Source organism: Tauraco erythrolophus, chromosome 4 (assembly GCF_009769465.1).
Source record: "Tauraco erythrolophus isolate bTauEry1 chromosome 4, bTauEry1.pri, whole genome shotgun sequence".
NCBI lineage: Eukaryota > Metazoa > Chordata > Aves > Musophagiformes > Musophagidae > Tauraco > Tauraco erythrolophus.
In genome coordinates this window covers 60,290,946-60,308,787 of record NC_141468.1, presented here as the reverse complement: position 1 = coordinate 60,308,787, position 17,842 = coordinate 60,290,946, and the positions used below count along the sequence as shown (strand labels likewise).

Below are 17,842 nucleotides of genomic sequence, written 5' to 3'. Positions count from 1 at the left end.
GCAGCGGACAAGTGAGAGCTTGTGCTGCCCCACCGGTGACGCTTGCTCCTCTCTTCTCTTCAGAGCATACACAAGGACCTGGAGGAGAAGATCGCATGTTTCCACCAGCGGGAAGATGCCATTCTCTATGCCAGCTGCTTTGATGCCAACGCTGGTATCTTTGAGGTTCGCAGGGCTTCGCTTGTGTTGTGCGTGGAGGAGAGAGGTGACAACGATGTGCCTGCTATGCCTTCCAGAGGCTCCTATGTGAGCTCTGTGCAACAGAGAAGGTGTCAGTGACTGATGATGGAGAACCCTGACTTGGTGCTCTTGGACTGGAGGAGCCACATAGAGCTGTTTAATCAGCCCTCACCTCCCCCTTCCTCAGCCAGCTCCAGCTTTTGCGGAGGGCTCCCATTTCTTGGGAGGTCTGTCCTCCCCCTGGAAGCGTAGGGAAGGAGAACGGTCAATCCCCCATGCTTGCTAGGGAAGGGGAGGGAGGTTTTGAGTTCAGAAGCCAGAGGCAAGAGGGGATAAGGTGGCTGGGAAGGGAAGTGGAAAGTTTAGCGGTGCCAGGAGAGACGTGGCAGCTGCAATCAAACGCAGCCTTGTCCTCCGCACTGAGATGCTGGAAGATCTCAGTGAAGTGGCGCCCTGGAGCAAAGTATGATCCTTTCTGTTTTGCGTGGCCAGGCCCTACTGACGCCAGAGGATGCGGTGCTGTCAGATGAGCTGAATCATGCGTCCATCATCGACGGGATCCGCTTGTGCAAGGCTAACAAGTACCGCTACAAGCACATGGACATGCAGGACTTGGAGGCCAAGCTGCAGGATGCACAGGTATGGAGGTTTTCTTCCAACCCAACATGAGGGTACTCACTTGCTGTGCTACCTGTGCAATAACTAGCCCCGAAAGGTGAGCTCTGCCTTTTCCCATGCAATAGGCATCATTTTTGCTGATAAGCACAGGTAGGCATGGATAGGCAAGGTGAGGAAGCAATGTGCTGTCTTGGTTAGATACATCCACTCCCTACAGGACTTGGACTATGTCTCGTTCTCCTTTGCCAGCCCCTTTCCACAGGGTGACATCTTCACCCCTGAGGATGCTGCTCTCCCTCCCACAGAAACATCGTCTGCGGCTGGTGGCCACCGATGGTGCCTTTTCCATGGATGGTGACATCGCACCCCTAAGGGAGATCTGCCAGCTGGCCCAGAAGTACGATGCCCTGGTCTTCATTGATGAATGCCATGCGACAGGCTTCCTGGGACCCAATGGCCGGTAAGGGGCTGCTTTACCCCTGTTTCTCCCCTTCAACCCTGATTACCTCTGAGGCAAGGCCAAAGGTGGTGATGGCCAGTGTGTTTTTGTGTGGGGGCTCCTGCAACCACCGTTTCTTGAAGGCTTCACACCCCACCTTTGCCTCAGCCCTTCGTCCCCTCATGATATATCCCTTTTGAGGCATCTGAGGGGATTGAAGGGAGGTACTTTAGCACTGACCCATCCCAACATGACAGCCACTTCTCTGTCTGTAAGGGATGGTGTGACCATCTCATCTGTTTCTCCTGGCAAGCAGTTTGACTTCCTGATTTCTGAATCCTTCTCCTCTCAGCTATCACTTTCAAATGCTTGGGTCTTGGAGGTTCTGTGGAGTTAGCTTGCACAGTTTGATAATTCCCTCGGGGCAGCTTTTTCCTCTATCCCCTGGAGATCCTCCCAGTGTGAAGCTGTGCACTTGCTGCAGGTGTTTGCTGAGAACAGACACTTCATGTGCTCGTTTTATTCATGCACGAGTGCCAGGCGCTCCATTGTGTGGTACTTCCTGCTTTCTACTGGAAGGTACAGACGCACGTGAGACAACGCCTGTAGGAATGAGCAATGGGTCCCTCCTCAGATGGAGGGATAGTGCAGGTGACAAGAGGAGAAAGCCATCTCTGAAAAAGCCAAAAGTTGCTCTGTAAAGAGCTCCCAGCTCTCCCCTCTCTAGACACATCTCGTGGGAAGCTGGCAAGTCCACATCAAGCTGTGAAATGGGTGAGAAGTGGGAGCTAAGCTGCCCCCTTCCTTAGAGCATGGTAGCCATCCTGTGGGTTGAGGTAGACCTTGTCATTCTCTCCTAGTGGGATCTCTGGTCCTAGCAGCTGCAAAAACAACTGTTTGACTGCTCTGAGGTGTGCAAGTGCACAACAGCTCGAGGAAGAGAGAATGGTTACCGAGCGCTTCATGAGTTATGTTAGTTGTGGTGTGAACCTGATGCTATTGTCTACAATACTGTGTTTCAAGAGAGCCAGCAGCTGGGTGGCCATGCCCTGTCCTGCCTTTTTGGGTTGGAGGACACGAAGCTGCAGCACAAATTTGCCACGTCTGGTTGGTTCCACTAGTGTAGACCTTGACACAGGTGCTTCAGGCCTGTGTACATTTAGGGCAGCACATCAGTGATGTGCACAGCCCACGTCAAAGGACATCAGCTGCTCTAGCCAGGCAACTGTTTTTCTCTGATGTGTGTTAATGGTGTGGCGTGTCAGAGGCGCATGCAAGAGCTACAATGATGACTAGCACTCTCCTTGGACTATTAATGTTCTGTGCAGGAAGTTTGAGCACTCTCCCATCTGGTAGAGATGAAGAACCTGTAATCTTTATCTTGAGATATCCCAGCTTAGCCTTTCTGCAGGAGAAGGGAAGGTCAACACTTGGGTTGAACTAGCACAGGGGAGTGTTCTTCCTTTACCGGAAAGGGGGATACCAGAGACCTTTTGTTTACCTGGAGATGTAGAGCAGCTTCCCTGGTGCGTGCAGGCATGGCTGTTAATGTGACATTCCTTTTTCTACAGGGGTACTGATGAGCTCCTGGGAGTGATGGACAAAGTCACCATCATCAACTCCACCCTGGGAAAAGCTCTTGGAGGAGCTGCAGGTGAAGACATTTCCCTGTTGAAGGACCTCCACACTCTAAAGAGCTCCACAGCATTGCTTTGATGTTTCCTTCCTCTGTCTAATGACAGAGCAACAAATGCATGTTGTCCTCTTCTACTGGTGGCATGAGGCTCAGTTTGGGACTCTGCTGCAGGGTCAAGGCAGCTTCTGCCATATGCTCCTTCTGCTGTCATCTTCCCTATGCATTTCCTTTGGGGTGAAGGTGCAAACTCTTGGTAAAGGGCATCAGCTGTGATTTTTAGGCCTGGTTTGTACTGAAACTCCTGCCATAGGTGACAGGTTGGCTTTACTGAGGGGCCTCCTCTGAACAGGTCACCGTGAGGGTGCCTTATCCATTTCTCTGTCCTCCATCTGCAGGCGGGTACACGACTGGCCCCAAACCCCTCATTGATTTGCTCCGCCAGCGCTCCCGCCCGTACCTCTTCTCCAACAGCTTGCCCCCCGCTGTGGTGGGCTGTGCATCCAAGGCCCTGGACCTCCTCATGGACAGCAATGCCATTGCACAGTCCATGGCTGCCAAGACCCAACGGTGAGGGGGCCGTACTGGGCTGGGAGCAGGGGGAGAGGTTCGTTAGGAATAAGTTGTGCACGTGTGTTTATTCACTGCACCCAGCAATAGCCGTGAAGGCATTTGCAAGTCGTGGCCAAGGGGTGCTCAGGGGAAACTGCAGGGTGTGCCTCTGTGTGTCAGACAGATGTGCAGGCAGATGTGTCACACATAGCTGGATGGTCTGCAAGATGGGATGCATCTGCCCCCTCAAGCAGCTGCAGTCCCCCTGGCATTGAGCAGGAAACAGCAAAAGGTCACTCTGAAAAGAGTGGTCCCTTCCCTGCACAGGAAATGTAGGGGCTCCCAGGGGCAAGCAAGGCAGCGGTCCCAAGGAGTGATGAGGTTTTACTCATCCTCTCATTCTCCTCGCCAGGTTCAGAAGCAAGATGATGGCAGCTGGCTTCACCATCTCGGGGAAAGACCACCCCATCTGCCCTGTCATGCTTGGGGACGCTCGGCTGGCTGCAGTGATGGCTGAGGACATGCTCAACAGAGGTGAACTGGGGAGGGAGTTCTGGATGCAGACACATGACCTGAGGGAAGGGAGAGCTGGTGGCACTGCCACCACCATCCCTCCTCCAGAGGATGTTCCTGCATGAAATCTGTTGCTTCTGTACCCTCCATCTGCAAATGTCCTCCTGGTCTCACCTAGATGTTGCTGGGTTCACCTCCTTTCTCTTTTTGGCGGGGTTTACATTAGCCCTCTTGTCCTGTCGTGCTGGACTCTGTCCCCATCACTGGCCTTATCCCTCATGTCCATGCTTGGAAGCAGAAGCCACTTGAAAACCTTGAAACCTGGAAATGATTATTGAGTGGGGAGGGGGGATCCAAAAGCCTTTCTATCACCCAGCACCACCTCAGCCTCCCTCCCTCCCTCCCTCCCAGCCAGCTCTGACTCTCCTTGCTTTTCCTCCCCAGGCATTTATGTCATTGGCTTCAGCTACCCTGTGGTCCCCAAGGGAAAAGCCCGCATCAGGGTCCAGATCTCAGCTGTGCACAGCGACGAGGACATTGACCGCTGTGTGGAAGCCTTCACTGAGGTGGGACGGAAACACGGAGCACTGCCTTGAGAGGCCAGCAAACACCTCCTCCAGCACCTTCCCTGCCCATGACCAAGACGAGCACCTGTGCCAGGAGAAAAGGCTTGAGTGGCACGCTGCCAAAAGCAGGACCAGTCCTCGGGGCATTGCAGCCTGCAGGAGGCTGTAGCTGTTGCAGGGTGCCGGCAGTGGCACTGGCAACCAGCTCTTGTGTCATTAAAGGTGTCCTGCGGTGCAGCGGATATTTGTCCGGCTCTTGTTTTCTCATCCAGGAGCTGCAGCCCATCCCCATGCTCCCTCTCTGTGACCAGACACTGCAGTATCTTCCCTGAAGCCTCAGTCCTGGTGCTGAAGCGCTGCAGCTCCTGCTTTCTCCTGCTGATGGAAGTATAGCATTGCTGGTGTGCCCGAGGTTGCCTGCTTCTTCCATGCTCTCCTGTGGGTCCAGCATCATCACCTCAGCAGATCTGCCGGCAATAATTCCCCACTGAGGCAGGGGGGTTTCCCAAGCCCTTGACAACCTGGCAGCTGGTTTGGGAAAGAGGACATGGGCCAGCTGAAGCTCTGGTGCTCCTTTCTCCCCTTCTCGCTCTGAGGTGTTGGGTGTGAGGCTTGCTCGGTCCCTAGGGCCAGCTCTAAGGCTTTGCCCATCTCTGCAACACTCCCAGACCTGCCTTGGGAGCTGCATCTCGCCCCAGAGCAGCTGTCAGGCAGCAGGCAAGCCGAGGTGGCAGAGGCCAGGAGCTTGGCGAGAGGGCCTGCGTCTGCCTGGGGCTGAGACCGAGAGCAGAGCAGGTGACAAATCTGTACTTTGTCAGCTGCAAAACAGACAAAGCACTTTGTGTTTTACTTTTGTACTTTGTCTTTGTACTTTGTCTGCACAGCAGAGAACCCACAGCAGGCTGGGATCTCTGCATTTGTTCTTCCAAACTGCGCTGGGATAGCAATTTAGAACTCAAGAGGGAACAAGTGGGTCCCGGGCATCTCTCAGGATTGCTTTGTTTGCACCTCCTTTGCTCCAGATGAAAAATCCTGCAGTCTGCCCATGTGCTGAACTGAGTACCAGCTGCCTACAAGCCTGGGACAGTCTCCAGCCAGAATAAGGCTGGGCTGTGCTTGGGTGCCGGAGCACTGAGTCACATCAGCAAAGACCTGCTCCAAAAACGCTCCCTGCTGTTAGGCAGTCAGGGAGCGAGCTATGGGGTAATTAACGCATCTGACCTGAACCAGAGCAACTGCAGAAAAATGTAGGAAGTTAATGCAGGATTGCAGTGCTTTACGGGACGCAAAAAGCAGGGGAGAAACACATTTTCTATGGGGCTGCCACCAGACCTTGTTAGAGCACCTGGTAGTGTAATCGTGTGCTGATTTTATTTAATTTTCCATCTCCCCAGGGCCCTGAGCTCAGCCCGCTGATAAAGTACGATATGGAGTTCCCTATGTGTGGTGCCAGACCCTCATGGTGCTGCAAAATCTCCGCCCTTATCAAAAGGCAATATTTTGGGAATGGGGAATATAATGGGGAAATGGCAGGGGGTTGAGCTCAGGCGTCTTTTGCAACCTGGAAGAGATGAAGCTTCAGCCAGGTGGTACAGGGGGTTCGAGTTGCTATCACTGCTGTTTTGAGCTCGATGCACGTGCTCCCCCTTGCTCCCCACTACTTGTACATCTCCATTGCACACCTGTACCATGCTCCCCCCCCCTCCTTCCCTCCCTCCTGCTGGTCCCCAGCCCAGGCCTCCCTCTCTCCCCTGGGCTTCTGCAGGCAGCCCTGCCTCTATCTCTGCTCCACTCAGGGCAACCAACCCAAGCAGTTTAACCCTGCTCCAGGTTTCAAGTCCTCCCTCAACAGGAGAGCAGTCGTACAGACGTCTAGCTGCTCAGCCACAAGCAAGAGCAGCGGCAGCCTCCCTTCCCTGCGATGCGCGCAGTTGCACGCACACGTGTGCTCCCCCCTTCTCCTCCTCCGCCTCCTCTCCTCGTCAGGTGCCCTGACCTCCCTCTCCCCTCTGTCTCTCTGAGAGGCCTCTTGGCAGCCGACCTGCCGTGCTCCTGCTGCCTCTCCACCAGCTTCAAGGCCAAGCTCTGCAGCAGCCTGCAGCTTGCGTGGCAGCGTGGGGAGCACCGGAGCCTGGGGAAGGCAGGAGGGTCAGGCGATGTCATGGCTGGAAATGAATAATGCAGAGCCCATCGACTGCAGGTGCTGCGTTAATACTGCATTCCCAGGCAAAGCCTCCAGCAATTTATTTCTTCAAGGCTTCCCGACCTAGCAGCTTTTGGCCCAGAAAGCAGAGGACTTTTTGTTGGGTGGGATGTAGAGGCAGATGCCACTTTTTGAGGATGCAGTTCCCACCCAGGGCTTGCCAACCCACCCCAGACCCCACGCACTGCTCTGCAGGGCCCCCCAGTCCCAAACCATCATGCTCTGCGTCATGTGGGGTAGGTGTGGGATCCCCATGTCTCTCCCATTGTACTTCGAAGTAGGGGACTGTCCTATCTCAGCCCGTTTCCATACACCTTCCAGCCCCATGGATGCTTCTTCCAGCATGCTTCCATTCCTTGCTGCCCTCCCAACTTCTTCCACCTGCCTGGCTGAATAACACTAACCAGGCTTCACTCTCACAGTCCCAAACCTGCCTCCCTTCCCACCGATGCCCTCCAGCCCCTCTCCATGCCACAGTTTCCACCCTGATGTGCAACCCACCTCCCCCTGCCCCTTCCCCATGGACATCCCCCTGCCCTCGCTCCCAGCCTGCAGCCCTGCCCAGACAAGCAGGGACGCCCTGGCTCAGACCGAACCCGCTGGGGCTGACACAAACAGGGTCTGAACCTGCCATGGGGTGCCGCGATTTTCGCATCCCACGTCCTTTGCCAGAGATAAACACCGCTCAAGGGCCCCCACCAGCACTAATGCCTCCCCGCACCGGTGGGCGAGGGGCGAAGCCGTCGTCCTCCCTGCACATAGGGGCTTTGGAGAGAAACAGCAATGCCTGCGGCCGCTCCCTGCTTCCTTCTGGTGGTTTATTTCTCTGCTTTGGGGACCACCTCGTCTCCCCGGCCCCGGGGGTGAGTCCAGGCGGCTGCTCGCCTCTTCAGGCCGTTTGGCTGCAGGAACAGGTGCCGGGGGGTCCCCCCGCAGCCCCCTCAGCGGCAGGAGCACTTGCAGGCGGCCACGACGGGGTAGGGAATCTGCCGCCAGGCGCAGTGCGGCGGGCCGGGGGGCCGGGGCGCCCAGCAGTGCCAGGCCAGCAGCTTGATGTGGGTGAGCTGCGCCGGGCGGCAGGTCATGCCGGGGGGCCAGGAGCAGCCGGGGGGGCCGGTGTGGCAGGCGGTGTGGCGCACCCAGCGGGGCCAGAAGACGGGTCCCAGGTCGACCCAGGCGGAGGTGAGGCGGCAGGCGGCCCGCTCCACCAGCCACTGCCGCAGGCGGTGGGCCAGCGCCTCCGGGAGCTCGGGGGGCAGCCCCGCGCCGGGGGGCAGCAGGGCGGGCAGCTCCAGCCCCTCTGCCTCCCGCCACAGCTTGCGGCGGTAGCGCCCGGCCCCCTCGGCCAGGTCCTGGCTCAGGGACTCCAGGTTCTCTTCGGGGACGCTGCCGTTGCGGCCCCGGGGCTCCTCGGCCGCCATCCAGAAGGGGTCGAAGGCCGAGCCCAGCAGCCGGCGAAGCCGCCCGGGCCGCAGGTGCCGGGGCTTGGGAGAGTAGCGGTAGTCCTCGGGGGCGAGCGAGAGGCTGTAGGGCCGCACCGGGGCCGAGGGGCGGCCGCGCAGCAGGTGGGCGGCGGGGTCGGCGGTGCCGGACGGCGGCGGCGGCGGCTCCCGGGGTTCCTCTGGCAGCGGCGGCGGGCCCAGGGCGCCCGGCGGCGGGAGCAGGCAGAGGAGGAGGAGGAGGAGGCAGCCACGGCGGGGGCCCTCCATGGCGAGCAGCGCTGCGGTGGGCTGTGCCGGGCTGCGGGTTTGCGCTCCGCCGCATCCCCCGGGTTATCGCCGCATCCCGAGACGCGACCTTCCCCTTTTCCCTGGTTACAGCGGCTGATAGCGGCCGGCGGGGACACCCCGCTCCGTCCCAGCAGCGGGGCAGGCGGGGAGGGGAGGACGCACCGTCCCTCCCGCCAGGTCGAGGGGTGCCGCTGACGGGGGCATCGGGGCTGCCGTGGAGGGGAGGGGGCCAGCACCTCCTCCTCCTCCTCCACATCCCGCCCCATCATTGGAAGAGACGTCCAGGACCTTCCCAGCAAGGGGAAGCTGGTGGCCTTTGGGTCTTGCTGGGAAGGGACCACCAAGTCACGCTCGGCCCTGGTGCATCTGGAAGTCTGCAGGGCACAGGTCCCATCGTGGGGCTGGACATGGCGGTGGGGCAGGAGGGCTGCATGGGTCACTGTCACCTCTTGGCACATCAGCCAGCACACGTGCTGTCCGGGCAGCTGTGACAGAGCCGAACCTCTGGAGTTGGCTTCCTGGGGTGGCTTGTCCTCCAGCCCCACACTGCAGCACCCCAGCAGTGCTGCTGGAGGGCAGACCTGGGCTGGAGGGAAACCAAAACCCACCTTCCCCTCCCTCCCTGGGTCAGATATTGTGGGAGAGACTCGATCTGCTCTGTGCTGTGCTACTAACAATTAATTAATAACAGCTAGTAATAGCAATTAATTGCCTGTGCTGCAGAGGGTTTAAACCCATATCCCAAGGACAGGGCAGGGGACAGGCTCAGCATGGTGGGATATTCATGTTCCCCGGAGGTGTTCGGCAATATGTCCAGAACACCCAGCATCGATGGGTGCCCGCAAGGTGCGCCAGAGTTCATGAGACTCTGCCCCCCTCCATCCTCCCTGTCCCACCATAGGACAATGGGCTTTTTCTCTGCTGCCCCCTCCTCACTGGAGTGGGGAGCAGCTGAGTCTGCAGGAAGGCTGGGCAGAGAGGAGTTAACTCTAAACCCAACCTCAGGGAGAGGGGAAAAAAAAAAAAAACAACAGAGATCAATGGATCAACAGCAAGAGCAGAGGGAGGGAAAAGGGGGAGACAGAGAGAGAGAAGAGGAGCTCTAGAAGGAAAGACACATGTGGGAGGCAGGAGAAGAGAGAGTAGAGCTGGCATCGAGCAGGGGAACATCAGGTAGAGGTGACGCCGCCGCTCAGACAAACTCTTCAGTGGCCCACGTTCTCCTCACCACCACTGCCTGGGCTGGACCAGAGGTCTCTCCCGAGTGAGCAGCAAAGCTGCAGGCCCTTCCTCGCAGAGGTGAGTGCCGGCTTCCCAAGCTGAGAGGTGGCCTCGGGCTCCCTAAGCAGGGACACACTGGTGCCCAGAGATGCCCCACAGTGTATGTGTGAGGTGCATGGCCAAGAGGGAGACGAGGGTTCTCTGCTCAAGCAAGGAGATTCCCCAGGGCCAGATGGAAGACCCAAATAGTTACCAGTAGGACAGAGGGGACCACAGAGACAGATGACTTTTTGGTGTGATATAGAGAGGCTGCTGGGAAGAAGTAGTGTGAGCTGAGGGATGAGGGAGCATGGGGTGAAGGAGCTTCTAGGACCCAAAAAAGAGTTAATTGCTGTCAACAGTTGCTAGATAACACTGTCTTTCTGTCTTGGTTGCTGCTCAGTGAAGGACAATTTGTTCTAATGATTGCACAACATGGGGAAGGCTTGTTAGGTGATAGGCTGTTTGCGCTCCCCGCCTAAGCGTGGGTTACTCACGGCTGAAGTTTTGCAGCAAATCACCATACCTTGAGCTGCAGTAATAACACGCTCCTTTGCAGTGATAATCGTGTTGTGTTTCAGCCGGCTCTGAGGTCTCCCCCCATCCTCTCCCAGCTGCCACCCCACCTCTCAGCATCAGGGAAAGGTGCCCTTAGTTGCCTCTTCTCTGTGGAGCATAACTGCAGCACAGGGAGCAGCCAGCTCCAGGATAGAGGTGGTCTAAGCTTAAGGAGCTCCCTTGGGGCAGGAGTGTGGTGGGGTGCTGCTGCTGCAAGGTGTCATCCAGGCATCAGATCTCTGCTGGTGAGGTGGCACAGCCCTGGGATGAGTGTGCCAGGACCACTCGCAACCCACGGGAGCCCCCTTCCCCATGGCCTTGCAGCCAAGCCCTGTTGAACACCAGCCAGGATTTAGACTTGCCAAAGCAAGCAATCCCAAAAGGTTTAGTGGCTTTGGGATTGTAGGAGGAATGTAGGAGAGGTCAGGGGGCTGGGAGCATGGGAGACGCTGTGGTGGGGATGTGAATCTGGGTGGGAGAAAGGGGCTTCAGCTCCGCTCAGGCCAGGCAGACGTGGGCTGACTGATCCCAAAAGCATTCTTGCTAGCGACGTCATGAGGATCTTGATGTCATCATTTAACCAGATGGTTGGGATTGGCGTCTCTGGGAGAAACATGGATGTCAAACAAAGGCCAGGATCGGGCACCTTAGGGCCAGAGTGCTGGTGGCCACTGTGTTCAGTGCTGACCAGCGTCCGCGTCTCTATGGCCATGGCCATGCACAGGTGCTGTGCCTCCCCTTCTCCCCACACAGGTCGCCGGAGTCAAATGGGGAGATGCCAGGAGGATGGAACAACTCTTCTGGCAGCCCAGAGCTACAAGCAGCAGGGATTATTGTGCCTGTCATCTTCTCCCTCATCTTCCTCCTGGGTACTGTGGGGAATGGGCTGGTGCTGGCCGTGCTGCTGCAGAATGGCCAAGTCAAGTACAACACCACCAACCTCTTCATCCTTAACCTGGCCCTGGCTGACCTGTGCTTCATTGTCTGCTGCGTCCCCTTCCAGGCCACCATTTACACCCTGGATGGGTGGCTCTTTGGGGCCTTTGCCTGCAAGGCTGTGCATTTCTTGATCTACCTCACCATGTACGCCAGCAGCTTCACCCTGGCCGCCGTCTCTGTTGACAGGTAAGTGTCCCCTTCCCTTTGAATCTCTCAGCTCAGGGACAGCGTGTTTGCCATCCTTGAGCTAAGGGCTGGGAGAAGGGCCTGTCCTTACCTTGTTGAGTGTCCTGTAAGAAGCAGGTAGGGTCTCCCCAGAGGCAAGGCCAGCAGAGCCAGCCTCCCCAGCTCCCCATGCCCTCTCCCAGCACCAAGCCAAGCTCTCGGCCTAGTTACCCAGCCCTCACTTGGGAAGGAGGAGTGCACGCATATGCTGAGGTTTGGTGTCCTCCATGCAAAACCAAGAACAGCAAAAGCCCCAGGGCAGCAACACACCACAGGAGAAACAGGGAGCCTTCTGTGTCCTGCTCCTATCCTTCTCTTCCCTGCTTCTAGACGCATTCTGCTTGCCCTTCCCGAGCTGGCACAGCAGAGTGGGTGATGGAGATCCCAGACCTGCTGTTGGGATGACTCTGATCTCTATGTGAATTGACTGTAACCCTCCCTACCAAGAGGTGGGGAGGGGGAGAAATGGGTGGCTGCATGGGAAGGGGTGCACAGACGGCAGCTTCACAGGGCAGGGAGAGAGCTCACCTCACCCATGTTGTGTTTGGTCTCTCCTTTGTCTTCCTCTCCTTGCCAGGTACTTGGCCATTCGCTATCCACTAAAGTCCCGGGATCTCCGCACCTCCCGATATGCAGGAGTGGCCATCGTAGCAATCTGGTCACTGTCGCTGCTGTTTGCGGGGCCGTACCTCAGTTACTACCAGATTGTCCATTACCACGGAGTGCCCATCTGTGTTCCTGTCTGGGAGGACCAGCGCCGAAAGATTCTGGACATCCTCACTTTTGTCTTTGGATACCTCCTGCCCGTGACAGTGGTGAGCCTGGCATATGCCAGGACCATCAAGTTCCTGTGGACCTCCGTAGACCCCATAGAAAGGATCTCGGAGTCCCGGAAGGCCAAGCGTAAGGTCACCAAGATGATTGTGGCTGTGGCCATCCTGTTCTGCCTCTGCTGGCTGCCCCACCACCTGGTCATCCTGTGCTTCTGGTTTGGCCACTTCCCCTTCAACCGAGCCACTTATGCTTGCCGCCTGGCTTCCCACTGCCTTTCGTACGCCAACTCCTGCCTCAACCCCATCGTCTATGCCCTCATCTCCAAGCATTTCCGCAAGGGTTTCAAGCAGGTCTTCACCTGCCTTTTCTTTCAGAACAAGACCAGGAAGAACAAGAAGAGAGTTGGAGAGAAAGTCCACATGATCAATGTGGGAAAAGGTTTCACCAACAGCACCAGAGGTTTCTGTGTAGGCAACACTGAGGTCACTCAGGCTGCAGAGGGGAACACCAGGAAGAGAGACTCTGAAGGTGCCAGTCATGCCAGAGCACAGACTCACCAGCTACAAGATGCCATGGTCTCTGTTCAGAAGGAGCTACTGGAAGAGGAAGGTTTGGCAACAGCTGGCCATCCCCTAGCCATGACCGCTCCAAGAGGAACTCGGGAGTTTCAGACTGTTCACTACAGATGAACAAAGTGGAGAAACCTGTTTTCCAGCTAGTGAGTAACCACTCCATTCCCAAACAGGCAGAATAATGTAGGGCAGAGGGGAATGAATGCAAAAAAGCCACTGAAAGATGCTGTGGCAATGGTTAATCCGTTGTCCCCACTCACGTTCACTCACTGGCCCACAGCATTCATGTAGGAATGGCAAATTCAACCTGTATAGATGCAGAATGGAGGGATGTGTTAATGTGATGCCAAGTGACCTGGGTGGCGTTCCTGCAACAGGTTTTAAGGCGTCCATATTCCAACTTCCTAACTTGCTAATTTTGTGCAGCACCTTGAAACTCTAAGAGGGAGGCAACCAAAATGAAAACATCCTGGTAGGAAATCCAGGCTGTTAAAGGCACATCAGAGCATGGGTGGGAAGGATGGAGAGAGTGCATGGGGACCCGAGTGCGAATAGAGTAGCTGGCAGCCTCTCTCCCTGACAGCCCCAAGCAGTGAAACACTGTCCCCTGCCCATGTGCCCTTCTTTTCCCATAGGCCAGGGGCAGCCCTTGTCCACCTCCATCCCCTTCCCTAGCCCCTGCATCCAGATCAAAGGACGCTTGCCACAATGGCTGATGTACAAGGAAGTCAGCCCTCTGTGCCAACAGCTCAATGGTGCCAGCTCTGCAGCAGTCACTAGTCATTCTCAAATGATTGATGCCATAGCAGGTGAAAAATGGAAAGGCTTGTATGCCAACACCTCTGTGTGCCTCCTCTCTGCACGTGTGTCTTCTCTGAAGTTCAAGGAGGAAAGGACCATCTGTCCAGTCTCTTCTCTCCACCCTGCCCCACCAGAAGTACTCTCTGTAGGGTGCTTCCTAGAGCTCTGTTGCACCTGGCTGTAGCTCTTGCAAGCAGATCCTGCAGGACATTATCCCAATTTGTAATGCTTCTTGCAGTTCAGAAATATTTCCTGATAGCCATCCTCAGTTCTCCCTAAACAAACCTGGTAACTCCTCCTTCCACCACGTTGTTCCACTTGATCTGCCTCTCTGCTTACTTTCCGTTTGCCTTTTGCAAATTCCTGAGGGATTGCTGCCTTCTCTTTGGTCTTTGCTTGCTACTTAAAGTTTCATCCCTTCCTTTTGGGGCTGAAGGACTTGTTGCTTTCTGAGCAGTGACATTATTCAGTGATATTAGCCCCACGCGCCTGGTTTACTGACTTGGCCAGACAGTTTTTTCCATGTGATGACGATTGTGAGTGGACTGATGGCTGTCACCAAAGCAGAAGAAAGTAGCCAAGCTGACAAATGAGCTGTGGAGCCAGGTGACAATTGTGGTGAGACAAAGGGGAAAGAAACCGGCTAATCACACCCATGTATGCTTAGTTCAATCCCATCTCCTCAGTGCCCCTTTCTACCTGATGGAGAGGGCTTCTAGGAAAGTATGAGGCCAACACCACTCGGTAGGTTGAGACATCTTCCAAGAGGGCCACTGTTGTGGGATTGCTGTGGGACCCATGTCAGCCTGGGAGCAAAACTTTCCCCTGCTCTGTCCCTGCTTCCCCAAGCAGCCACGGAGGAGCCTTTGGCTGTGGTGGCAGCTAAATGACACCCCACAGCAGGGCCAAGAGTCCTCCTGGCCTGACAATGGGAAGGATGGGAAGTGCCGCAGGGATGGTGAGGTGGTACAAGAAATCAAGTTCACCAGAAGGTGCTGGAATTCCTCCCCTGTTTGACCTTAATAAACCCTGGTAATTTCACTCTCCTGCCACGTTTTCTGTGTGCTGGGTACAATCTCTGCCTGGCGTGGGGCTCTGCGGTTTGGGCTGGAGGTGGTGGAGGTGGTTGGGGGTGAACACCACAGTCTGGTGCTCCTGATGCACTAGCAGGTCATCATTTGTTTTGTTTGACTTTGCAGAAGTGTACAGAAGAAGCAAAGATGAGGGTTTTAAGATGGATCCAGAAGTGCTGGTATTCAAGAGAAATTTGTAGGAGAGGGAGACAGAAGCAGACAGAGGGAAAAGGAGGGATGGTGAGAGGACAGGTGGAGGGGGGCAATATAAATGAGAAATGTGTGGGGCTGGGTGGGAGCCATCCACAGGGACAGAAAGTGGCGGGGAGGAGCCAGGGCGAAGTGAGGGGCTAGAAGCAGAGGGCAGAAGGGAGGACGAGAGCGCATGAGGGAAGTGGGAAGCAACGTGCTGGCAGAGCACCCATGTTTTGGCAGGAGCCTTCTCCCCACCCCAACAGTGTCACACTGCTCTGGAGCTGGGGTGAGCATAACTTGGCTGTGTTGGACCGCAGCCTCACGGCAGGTTTCTCCAGCATTTTTCTGCATCATCAGGCTGCTAGAGAAGCCCAGAAAAACACCATCCAAGCAAGGCCTTTGATCAGCCTAGCGGACGTGTGAGGAGGGAGCCAGTGGGATTTTCAGCATTGCGATCCTGTGATTTGCCATTGTCCCTGGCAGAGCCAGGTCTGGGCACGTGGCTGACTTCATGCAGCTCCCATTTTGTCACGTAGTTCTTGCATGAGTGGAGAGGGGAGGGGGACCAAGTAAGGTACTCAGCTTCCCCAGTGTACCAAGTCCACGTGCTGTGCAGCCACCTGAGGCCACCCTCTCCAGGGACAAGAGAGCTTCGCCGTAGGGACAGAAGCTGTGTGATGCCGCCTGGCTTGTGAGTGCAGGCAGGACAGATCCTGCATTGTTTGCCGACACAGGTGTAGCCTCTGAACCTCAGTCCTGTGGCCTGGGAGCTTTTGGTGATGCTGTAGGACAAGATCAGGAAGAAGCCTCGGAAAGGGGACAAAGACAGATCACCTGAGATATCAGGAGAGGGAAAACAAATTGCTTTCACTGGCCAGGCAAGCCCTGAGGAAGCAAAAGGGACTGGCCTGTGAAAGGACCTCCATGGTGAGAGGTAAGGGAGAAATCTCTGTTAGCATCACACTTTTTGACCACATCCCAGGGGATTTGCTTTGCTCTGGAAGAGGCCAGATCATCAGGCCCACACCTTATCCCCACTGAGACGGTTTTCTGTTGGCAGCAAAAGAGATGAGGTTGCTCATACAGACCTGTTAAACTGAGCTCAAGCCCCACAGAGTTCCTTCAGCAACCTCCTCCACAATCCTGTAGCCAGGTCTGGGATGCCTTGGTCAAAAATCACGAGACCTGCCACCATCACAGCTCAGTGTTTACAGTAAACTTTATATGATTGCAACACCTCTCCTTTTCCTTGATTACATATGGAATTTACTAAGTGCTGTGTGGCTCCCAAGTGTGCCACTCTTAACGTGAGGCAGATCTTCACCCATAATGCCCTAAGAGCAGTGAAAGAGGGAAAGCAGCGACATTGTGGGACACTCTAGACTTCCGCACTGAAGGTGGGAAAGTTACAGATCATCATAGCAGCAGTAGGTTTCAGAGTGAACACCTTTGCCCTGAACAGGGCAGATGGTTCTCCTTCCATGGCAGTTCACTGCCCCCCACCCCACTGCCCACAGCCGGTGTGTGCACGGAGGTATCTCTCCCGGCAAAGTCCTACAGGCTGACTTTCCAGACAGAGACGCAAAGACTGGGTGCTACAGCAGACTCAGCAGCCTGGAAATCTGCAGGGACTGCAATCCTGCTTTCTCGCTAATTAAAACAGCGAGGGAGCTAACACTGGGGAGCCTCAGCCGGCAGAGAAGCCATTTATTGCCAGCCCGCTGATCGTTGGGAGCCGATTGCCAACATGAGTCCGCAGCAAACACAAAGTTGTTGGAGGCTGCGCAGCCTCGTCGCTGATGTCCTGAGCCCCGCACGGGCTGCAGAAGCTGCTGGTGTCCTTGCTTGTCCCCGTGCATGGTGGGACTTCAGCGAGGCAGCTGGAGGCTGCGTCAAAAGTAAAGGGATTGTGGCTCCAACCATGCCCTTCGACGCTCTCAGTGCTGTAGGCATTGTACGGCAGGGCTGGGGGACATCAGGCAGCAAGGGGCTTGCAGGGCTGTGATGTGTGTGAGCACAGCCGTGAGCCCCCCGCCTTATTTCTCTTCTCTTTCTGTCCTCTGCTTCTGCTTGCGTAAATCTTCCTTTATTGCTTTGTCCTGCCCGCTCTTAAAATTCCCAGGTGACGTGGTATTTCTAACCCTCGCTGAAGCTGCTGCACGCCTTGCTAGAGCTCCAAGGACACCCCTTTCCCTGTGCGGAGGCCAGCTGAAGCGCTGCGTTAGGAAATATTTTTCTTTTTCCATTAAAGTGTTCGATGTTGCTCTCTGCACCTTGAACCTCCCTCACATCCTATCCCTGTTTCTGATTTCTCCAGCTCTCCTCCTCTGTGGTGGCTTCTGCTCCTGTGCAGCCGATGCCTTTCGGAAACGTGTCCATCGTGCTTTGCCCACCTTCCCAGGGATGGCTAGTCCTGCAGCTGCCCTTTGTAAATGATGCCGTGGCTGGCGGCCAGCTCACATGGCCTCAAGCAGCCTCCAGGTAACACGAATGTGTACATCATTTCTGTGGGTGAGGACTCACTTCACGGGGCAAAGCATTGGAGGGAGAAGGGAACGGCAGTCAGGAGCAGTGATGTGGCACAGCTGGATGCTGCTGGTTCTTGCCCACATGCAGCTGGGCTGTTGCTCACCCCTGATCCCACTTCTCCTGGTCTGAGCTCACAAAGGTGGTGGATTGGGTCAGGACTGACTGCTGCACGTTGGGGTGAAGCCTAAATAAAACAGGACAGAGAGAAGACGTGAGGGAGAAGGTGCATTTAGCATGGCAAGCATCTGTGAGCCCTGGCTCCCATCCCTAAGCTCTGCCTGGAGCTAAGCCCTGATTTTGGGGAGCTCATGAGTGGGAAGGGCAGATGCTGAGCCTGGGTCAGAGAGGCTCTGGAGCCAGGAGGGAATTCCTGTCTGCCCAGTAACAGCGTACACGCTCCAACTGGCTTCTCAGCTCAAAGGCAGAGGTGAAGAAAAGGTGTCTGTCCTTGATCTAGAGCCAGGTTTAATTAAAGCTGAAGG

At 56.0% G+C, this 17,842-nt stretch overlaps 3 protein-coding genes across 5 annotated transcripts in view; 2 read left to right on the top strand and 1 right to left on the bottom strand.

Moving 5' to 3' along the window:
• GCAT (glycine C-acetyltransferase) overlaps window positions 1-17,842 on the top strand; it is a 29,402-nt gene that overhangs the window by 990 nt on the left and 10,570 nt on the right. The window contains exons 3-9 of one of the 2 annotated variants that reach the window (XR_015222131.1): window positions 64-165; window positions 673-819; window positions 1,104-1,258; window positions 2,809-2,891; window positions 3,269-3,440; window positions 3,835-3,956; window positions 4,380-4,713. Coding sequence is in view for 1 of the 2 variants with exons in the window: in XM_086611080.1 (XP_086467206.1) it covers window positions 64-165; window positions 673-819; window positions 1,104-1,258; window positions 2,809-2,891; window positions 3,269-3,440; window positions 3,835-3,956; window positions 4,380-4,531 (933 nt within the window). In the remaining variant the exon portion in view is untranslated. Of the gene's footprint in view, window positions 1-63; window positions 166-672; window positions 820-1,103; window positions 1,259-2,808; window positions 2,892-3,268; window positions 3,441-3,834; window positions 3,957-4,379; window positions 4,744-17,842 lie in introns of those variants that run through there. The other variant, XM_086611080.1, reaches the window with a different exon arrangement.
• Window positions 7,646-8,413, bottom strand: LOC147528891 (noggin-like). Its single transcript, XM_086610979.1, has one exon. It carries the CDS (start codon window positions 8,411-8,413, stop codon window positions 7,646-7,648), a length of 768 nt encoding a protein of 255 aa, XP_086467105.1.
• Window positions 9,675-12,879, top strand: GALR3 (galanin receptor 3). 2 transcript variants are annotated; one of them, XM_009981361.2, is made up of 3 exons: window positions 9,675-9,733; window positions 11,006-11,377; window positions 11,994-12,879. In XM_009981361.2, the coding sequence occupies exons 2-3, from the start codon at window positions 11,028-11,030 to the stop codon at window positions 12,877-12,879; spliced, it is 1,236 nt and encodes a 411-aa protein (XP_009979663.1). In that variant the 5' UTR covers window positions 9,675-9,733; window positions 11,006-11,027. The 2 variants fall into 2 exon arrangements, with proteins under 2 accessions (XP_009979663.1, XP_086466645.1); XM_086610519.1 differs by lacking the exon at window positions 9,675-9,733 and having other exon boundaries at window positions 11,028-11,335.